Raw genomic sequence first — 9,371 nt, 5'->3', positions numbered from 1 at the left:
AATCAAGAACAAGCCATTAAGGAGCCTGAAGACCCAAACAGAAGAGACAAATTCTGGAGAAACACTAGTCATATGATTGCCAGGATTCAACGGAGTCGACTTGATGGCACCTAATAATAATCATCCCATTAATCCCATTAAATAATTTTTTTTTTCTCTAAGACATACTATAACAAACTATAGGCTTTCCTGATTTCATATGAACATTTTCATGATTGGTACAACCAGGCCAAAGCCATTTACTTCAAGCATACACCTGAGAACGATGATGTCAGCATCAAAGTTTAAAAAAAGAAGACATAAAAACAAGTTATAATGCAGCCATTTGGAACATATCATCTTTAAAGCGTCTATGACTGATAATCTAACAGGACTGTACTGTTGCATTTCTGGCTATCGTGCTTACAGTCACAACTGTAACCAGTGGGATAGCACAAAGGCTCAGATGTGCTGTTCACCAATACGTTTCTTCAAATAGCTTGACTTTGTCCAAGGTTTTGAGCATGCTAGAACATTATAACCCAATAAAGTCTACCTGCAACATTTCCGCTATTATACGTAGCACAGTGCTTCTGTTTTTTAACATGGTTCACTGTTTATTATGAATGTGCACATCTAATCGAGTAGATGGTTAACCGTTTGAGGTGAACACTGAAATCACTATTCGGATACTCGTCCCGTTTCGTCACAGTAGAAAATATATTTTTCATAAAATATATATTTTAACGGTAATCTTGTTATAAGACTATACAACGGTTTTGCTGGTGTTACACGTTGCCGCTCCAAGGCACAAGTACCTAACCATGAGCTGTTGCCAATGATGTGTTGAGAAAGTAGCAGCACGACTTTATCGCTAACCTAGCTATGCTAGCTAGCTACTCTAGCTAATGTTAGCTGGGTCACACACACACACACACACACACAGCCGCTTATCCTTCTGGGTCGCAGGGGTGTCCTAAAACAGTGGAAATATATTTCCCTGACAAACTAATGTGTTGTGACATCGTCCACTGAGGCCTGTTTTTAGTCAAAGCCATTCGGGTATCCAGCGCTGTAGCTAACGTTACTAGTTTAGTCAGCTAGTTAGTAACGTTTCAGTTTTACATTGCCGTACATTTTCTGAATAACAGAATTTTTAAACATATTCCTCTGCTCACTACTAAATTTTTGTGCTACTGATTTTGTGCCCCTTATCACCTAAACGATAAGACTTTAGCCCTGCAGTAGTTAGCTACAGTTTTCTTTCGTTGGCCGTTATTTCCTGACCCTTCCCTACTTGCAGTTAAGCGGATATTCGTTCATTAGCTAATTCTGGCTCAACTCGGATGCCAAATTAGCCAGCGTCCCTGAGCTGTGTATCCCTTTATTTTCACCCATGTTTCTTCTGTAGTTAACTGGGTCTAACTGTTGCAACCGTGATGTAAGGTTTGATTCTGTCACAGCTGTGGCCAAGAATGACACTATTCACTCTATTGCTACGTTTACACAGCAGGTAAAAGTGGCCCAAATCCGATTTTTCCACCAAATCCGATTTTTTGTTTGCCTGTTCACACTCTCTTTTAAATGTGATCTGTATGTGACAGATACTTCACTTGGCTCCCGGTTTCGTCTTCGCCAGCATTACAGGAGCGATTATGAAGTTCCAGTGGTTGACAGCTGGACAATGTGTTCGAGTTCACTGTAAAAAGGGCGCGTTATTCGTTCACGGCCACTTCTTTGGTTCGTGTTCTCGGGTTCTTTAAACTGTTTCTGGCATTGCGGCCTCGGGCTCCTCCGGCCGCGCTCGGCCACTTCGTTCAAAACCTCTACAAACACGGAGCGGCTGCGATGAGTCTCCTCTAATTTTTGTACAGAAACATCAGGCTGTATGTTTATGAGTCTCAGCAGCGTGAAATGATGACAAATGACGTAAACGTCGCATGAATTCGGATCTGGCTGTTCAGACTGATTCGCATTGCCGCAGATCGGATACGGATCAGATTTCAGTGCCACTGAAAGCGTCTCAAATCGCAATTGAAAATGTCAGATTCACTGCATTTCTTGCTGTTCACACTGCCACACAAATGACACATCTTTGTCACATATGAAGAAAAACATCAGATTTGGGCCATTTTTACCTGCTGTGTAAAGTTTCAGTGACACTTTTTAATCCCACAAACGGGGAAATTCCACCTCCGCATTTAACCCATCCGTGAAATGAAACACTACATACACACTAGTGAGCACACACACCAGGGGGCACTGCGCACACTTGCCCGGAGAGGTGGGCAGCCCTATCCACAGCACCCGGGCAGCAATTGGGGGTTAGGCGTCTTGCTCAAGGACACCTCAGTCATGAACTGTCAGCACTGTCACAGGGCCAGTTCCCTAACCTCCAGCGCACGACTGCCCATAAACATAAACATAGCCTATGAGACACACCTACCTTGTTGGTCCACCCTGTAGGAGACAGTAACTGCATGATTTGTGTTACTCATCCTCTAGTCCTTCATCAGTGGTCACAGCTGCTGTTGGCTGGATATTTTTGGTTGGTGGACTATTCTCAGCCCAGCAGTGACACTGATGTGTTTAAAAACTCCAGCAGCACTGCTGTGTCTGATCCACTAAGATCAGCGCAACACACTAACACATCACCACCACGTCAGTTCCACTGCATTGCTGAGAATGATCCACCACCCAAATAGGACCTGGCCTGGGAGGGTCCATGGGGGTCCTGACCACTGAAGAACACAGTAAAAGGAGGCTAACAAAGTATGCAGAGAAACAGATGGACTACAGTCTGTAATAGAACTACAAAGGGCTCCTGTAGAGTAAGTGGAGCTGATAAAATGGACAACGGTTGAAGGTGGCTTTTGTTGTGTTATGGCTGACCAGTGTACAGTGCATTTCGACACTATTCACTGGGTACTACTCAGAGATGTGCAAAAACAGCACAACTCTGTGGCCAGTTCTGAAAACTGCAACCAAGAAATGACCTTGACTAAAGTCCCCTCTCCTGGGGCTTAACAGAGTCTTTAACATGGAGAGGTTACTTCAGTTCAAATTGAAGTTAAGTGGTTAATTATACACACATAGAAGAACAAAACCTATAAAGAATAAGTAAAGTTATTTCTGCATCCATATCTGAAGCTATTCTCTTAACCTTCCAGTCATGAAGCAAATCATTAAAAACACCAGCCCGGGAGTTTCATTTAATTATGCTTATATTGGAGCAGACATTAAGCGCATCTCATTATCATTCTCAAACAAAAGGATTTTTTCTTTTCATTGCAGGCTGTTTCATTTCCCACAATCATCTATCCGAGCTGAACGCCCACACAGATGTACAAATTATACTAATTTCACAGGTGTGAACACATCACATTTACACGTGCCCAAATTAACAAGCTCTGACCGTTCGGGGGACGGCACATCTATCTGCATCGAGGAGATTTCTCCCATTGAGTATGTTATTGCGGTAGCAGAGAAGGTTTAAGAAGACCCCAGGGTGTAAGGCCCATCGCGTCTCCTGCCAGGGTCTAGGAGATTGTGTCGGCTCTGCTCACTTTGATCGCAGTGGCGCATGGGACCACAGGGCCAGCAAAGCCGAGGTCAGTGAGGATCGGCTTTGCGTGCATGTCTCATGTGCTCTGCCTGTTTGACTGCCTCATCCAGAGCCCCCTGGGGCACCAGTCTCAAGCGCTGCAAGGCCCCCAACAGCTGAGCCCGTGAGTTACTGATGAAGGAGTGAGACAGGAACCAGGGAAGACCACCACCGTTCCTGAGGGTGTAGAGAGGGACACGAACCATGCCCAACACCTGGAGGACGCGCACACACACACACACACACACACGCACACACACACACACACAATACTGGGTTACTCTGGCTAGAGATGATGTTGCAAAGATAACTGCAAATAAGATCTACACTGAGTTGCCAGTTTATTAGGTAGACCTACCATATACAGTTGTATGCAAAAGTTTGGGCACCCCGGTGAAATGACGCTTTGTTGATTTTTTTTTTTTAAAAGTGAAACTAAGCAAACTCATCCTCTCAGAGACGACAGTTCTGCACACTTTATTGCACAATTGCTGTTTATTTTCTGAATTTAACATAAACGTAAAATGTGGCTTGTGTAAAAGTTTTGGCACATTTTATATTTTATTTTTCCCTAATATGTTAAATTCAGCAAATAAACACAAATTGTGCACTAAAATGTGCAGACAAATGACACATTTAATTAAGTTCTCTGTAGATGATGTGTTAACTTATTTTTACTTAGAAAACCAACAAAACATGTAATCTGACTGGGCGACAGTGGTACCAACCAACACTGTGTACCCTTACTGGTTACTCTATTAGACACTACAGGTGAGAAAAATCATTCTTTGAGGCAAAAATGTAAATATTCCGCATCAATGCACAGTCATAATCTGACTTTTATACAGGCACTGTAAGTGGGCTACATTCAAAAATCAACTAAGCTACAATACTATATACAAATATAGGCAAAAAGCATGATGTAGGTTATAAAATAAAAAATTGACATGCATAAAGAATCAAATCCTGGCACACTGCATCAAAATCATATTAAACTGTGAGGTGTCTCAAGATTTACACCCCTGGAAGACACTCCTAACTTGGTGTGGTACACAGTTCAAGTCTCAGGTGTGTAAAATACTAAAACAATTTGAACAGTACTAAAACTGAGTGTTATATTAAACATCCAGCAATGTTTGGATGATGAAACATAATATATATTATTAAAACACAGCTTAAAAAACACTTATTAGGCCTATCTGAGAAGTGCCTGGCCATGATCCTAATATTCTGATAAGCAGGGTCCAACACACTCAGTCTGCTACACCACTGAAGCAGAAATAAACACAGCATAAGAGAGAAGAAATAAGTGAAACGGGCTCGACAGGTGGTGGCGTATACAGGTGGTGGCGTAGACTATGCCTTCTGTGTCCAGCCGATAAAATATTAGCCTCATTTTATGTAACGATGTTATATAAACAATACTCAGTTTACATCGAAAGAGGAGAATTTTAGCTAAATACATGAACCATTTAGTGAACACTGTAAAGTTAATTACAGAACATAATTTGTACATGTGAGCTCATACTGTGAGCTCACAAGAGCAAGATTAACCTACTTGGATTTAGGTTCCCTCAGGCTTTAAAGAACATAAAGAATGTAAGGAATACACTTCGTGTTAATCATCTTCTAAGACTATTCTCAACCTGGCATTGAGGCATGTAAAAACGTCAGCATGGAAGCTATACCAGAGCAACACACACCGACCTGCCACATCCGTATAACATCTGGTCAGTGAAGGTCCTACCCTGGTCCCTTTCCATTGATTTATGTGGAAGATGGTGGCTGACCAATGGCGCAGCAACAAATGGGATACACTGGTGTTTACAGGCACACCAGTGGTTCAGTATTTGTCTAGACTGTTAATCTAGCTAATACACACTCACCAGAGAACACCTTTAATGTTTATGATCAATTCACATTGGATAAGAAATCTCATTACAAGTCATAGAGATGAAGCTATTTAAATTACCCACAGCCTTCACAGCAGAAAACAGTAGTCAACATGTTAAAAACATTTCATTTAAAAGTTTTTCCCTTTACCCTAACATATCAGAACATGCGTAAACCCTTCTTTAAATGCCTCCAAACTTAAGAAACCTTTTCCACAAGAAATGATAGCATTTTTATTGACGTGTTGACTGACACAGGATTAATACAACCTGGGGTTAGTTCTACCACTCATTTTACAGACGGTAAAAAGTGCCAGAATCTTTACTGAGTCAGAAATTATGAGAAACAACGGTCAAATGATATAACCTCACCTCCGCGTGCAAAACTAATCCTGTACGATCATGGGCTGGGCTGATTATCGGCTGATTGTCACGGTCTAACTAAGGCCTTGGTCAACTAAAGCTTAGTGCAAGATTTTGCAGCATTTTCTGTTAAACCACATGTGTGATGACAGCTTTATGACACCAAAACATGAGTGGGGGGTTTTGGGGGGGTGGTGTTAAATGTTTTAAGGGACAGACATTTTGGTCTTGTGTTCCAGAACTGGATTTAGACTAAGATTACATGTTGTCACCACTAAAAAGTCCAAGATTACGCTTAATTTACGTCCATGAAACTAGCCCCATGACGTATTTGGATGTACAGTATTTATTAATCATCACAGCACTGCTGCAGTGACAGCTTTATTGTGTTTAACTTTTAAAAAGTGTGTTTTTTTTTTTATTTAAAAGGCAGAAAAAGCCATATGTACAAGCTGAAAGGGTGCCTCACAAGAAAATGGGACCATAAATGGGCCAGTTCTCGCTCTTAATTCATGTAAATGTTTTGGCTTCTGTCTCTTAGACACTTAGTTGGCCTATTGTGTGCACATGGATGTGATTCGTCATCGTACACCTACAAAGTACACCTATAAAAATTAGGTGAACCACATAAAATAGCCAATGAATGTATGTGCAAACATGATATACACAATAAACCGGCAACTCAGCACGAGTATGAGCACACCTCTTTACCTCCAAGCCATGGTCCACAGCATTAGCTACTGCAGCTTTCTCTATCTCTACCAGCTCAGGCTCTGACATCTTCTTGGTATAGAAGTGGGTGATGAGTTGGGGAGGGGATGGAGCGAGGCGAGAGGACACGTAGTCTTCCACGGTCACTGGCACTGCAACACCCACCTCCTCCTGGAGCTCTCTGCTCAGTCCTGATTCCAGACTCTCCTCTGATGGCTTTACTAATCTAGAGCACAGACCACACAGCAGACATGGGGCCTATCAGCAGGCTGTTTCAGTGATGTTCAGAAAGTTTAAAGTGCATTGGATTATCACACATAGAAGAACTCACCCTCCAGGGAAGCCAAGCAAACCGTCAAATCGCATCTGCATCTGAAAAAATGATCAGAATTTTTTTCTTTACTCATTACTTTAAAATGTTGGGTGTGGGTTTAAAGAAGGTTATACTGTAATCCATTACATACAAAAGGCATTTTTGTGGAAATGATTCGACAACCTGCTAATCTGTGCAGATTTGCTTCTGTGCAGTTAAAACAGGAGTTCCACTGATTTTATACATTTTATGCATCATCCCGTTGTTGAGATATTAATGTCATTCAGAGTAGTCTAAGAAACGGCCCAACATGACTTGGAAAGATGTCTGGTTCCATTGACTTACATTAAAAGTAAATTAGCTTTATTTCTTGTCCTGTGAAGTTACCAATTTGGAGATACACGGTTTTGTTCCGACAACAGTGATATACCTATATCACATACATATCATAAGGTTGTACATTTTTATTATAAACCTCTCCATTATAAACTATTATAAATAAATGCCTCAATATCATTAGCAGTGGTGGACAGTAACTAAGTAAATATAATTCGTTACTGTACTTAAGTACTTTTTTGTTTATCTGTACTTTACTTAAGTTTTTCCATTTTGGGCGACTTTTTCCTTTCACTCCGCTACATTTCAGAGTCTAATATCTGACTTTTTACTCCACTACATTTTGAGAAATCTGTTGTTCCTTTTGGTTTCTGTGTATAAAAACGTAACATGTCTAAACAAAAGAAGCGCAAAGCCAGAACACCAATCAGGGCACAGCGGTCACTTTGTTTAGAGCTGGTTTTGACCTGTTGGCTGAAGGACTTTCACCTGAAATGAGTTCATGAAGCGAGTCTTGTTATAAAAATGATAACAGGACATCAGAGCCAGAATTACTCTTTTAGTACTTTTACTTTAGATACTTAAGTACATTTGAAGGCAAATATGTTTGTACTTTTACTCAAGTGGAGGTCTAAAGGGAGGAACTTCTACTTTTACTGGAGGAATATTTTACCTTAGGTATCTCTACTTTAACTCAACTACATGGTTTGTGTACTTCATCCACCTCTGATCATTAGGCATCATATTTACAACCACTGCCTGTAATAACTTCCTGTTAAGTAACTTTTAGAGGGATTACACTCTACAAATGTCTGGTTCCTAAGACCACCACTGTGACCAATTCTGGCCACATAAATTTCTCTAGAAAAGAGAATTTCAGATCAGACCACTTTGATTTACATTGTTTATATCGTGACCACTTAAGCAGGCGTTGGTAAAAATCACTGGAACTCTCCCCAAATTTTGTATATTGTGCCATGAATCTAGTATTTATTTCATAGGATATGATGAGCAAATCTGACCCCAACACTCCCAACCAACTACCACCATCGTTCTACTGCCATCAGGCTGCTTTACACAGAATAGACTGGGAATGCAAATGGAACGAAGCATAATCGCCAGCGTCTACTTCCAATTTTCCGTTCCACCTTAAATGGTGCAGCGGTCTCACGCTAGCGCCTGTAATTTGGCGTTACATGTGTCATTTAAGGTGGACCGGCGTGACATTAAGAACATTCTGGGAACCAGCAGTCACACACAGGCGTAGTACACAGCCGGTCAACCGGCCTGGTTGTTTGTTAGAGAGCACTGGGTCGGTGAGCCGCAGTGAGGACCGTCTTACCAGCACTACGTGTTTAATGGGGATTTTGCCGAAGAGTTTAGCTCTGGTGTCGGCATGGAGAAGGATATGACAGGCGTGTTTGTAGCCCACCCGGGACAGCGCCTCCTCTCTGCTGATCTCCTGCCCCTCCATTTCTTCCATTTACACACTGAGCCCCCACAGTGAGTTATTAAAGTTGATTAGGTGCGACTGAAGAGAAGCCACTGTAAACGTGTGCGTAGGGAAACAGGGAGAGGCAGCCAGCAACAGCGGGAACTATCTTCGGTGGCGAATTAGCACCGCATTTCAAAATACTAGTCCTAGAGCCTGTAGCAGAGAGAGCAACACGCACACAAAAGTCCCATAGAAAACTGGCCAGCACGACACAGCATTTCACCTGCATACGGTCATAAATCACTCTGAATATTTCAATCAGATTCAGAAATCCATCAATGAATATGAGCAGTGTCACCGAAATCACATGAAATTTTAAAATCAAATGTATCAGTCGGTCAGTCAGTCGATTGCACATTAATAAAATGTGTTATATCAACACAATTTAATATAAAGTAAGTAAACTGATAGAAAATGCTTGTATGCAGAATATTTTATATTTAAAAAATATTTTATATTTTATATTATATATTATATATATATATTAAAATATATTTTATATATATTGTCCAGGGTGTATCCTGCCTTCCGCCCGATGACTGCTGGGATAGGCTCCAGCATCCCCGACCCTGACGGAGAACCGGATGGATGGATGGATGGATGGATGGATGGATGGATGGATGGATGGATGGATATATTTTTCATGTGCTACCATTTGGCTTACAACAACAACAATAA

General features: G+C 41.3%; 1 protein-coding gene across 1 annotated transcript; it reads right to left on the bottom strand.

The window, feature by feature from the left end:
- Window positions 1-3,177: 3,177 nt before the first annotated feature.
- zgc:103759 (U8 snoRNA-decapping enzyme) lies at window positions 3,178-8,823 on the bottom strand. The gene is made up of 4 exons (XM_017712707.2): window positions 8,541-8,823; window positions 6,881-6,921; window positions 6,550-6,775; window positions 3,178-3,798 (listed from the first exon to the last, which is right to left on the bottom strand). The coding sequence occupies exons 1-4, from the start codon at window positions 8,679-8,681 to the stop codon at window positions 3,592-3,594; spliced, it is 615 nt and encodes a 204-aa protein (XP_017568196.1). The 5' UTR covers window positions 8,682-8,823; the 3' UTR covers window positions 3,178-3,591.
- Between the last annotated feature and the right edge of the window lie 548 nt (window positions 8,824-9,371).

Source organism: Pygocentrus nattereri, chromosome 9 (genome assembly GCF_015220715.1).
Source record: "Pygocentrus nattereri isolate fPygNat1 chromosome 9, fPygNat1.pri, whole genome shotgun sequence".
In the NCBI taxonomy this organism is placed as follows: Eukaryota; Metazoa; Chordata; class Actinopteri; order Characiformes; family Serrasalmidae; genus Pygocentrus; species Pygocentrus nattereri.
Note: the sequence above shows the minus strand (reverse complement) of the source record. Positions and strands in the feature narration are given on the sequence as shown.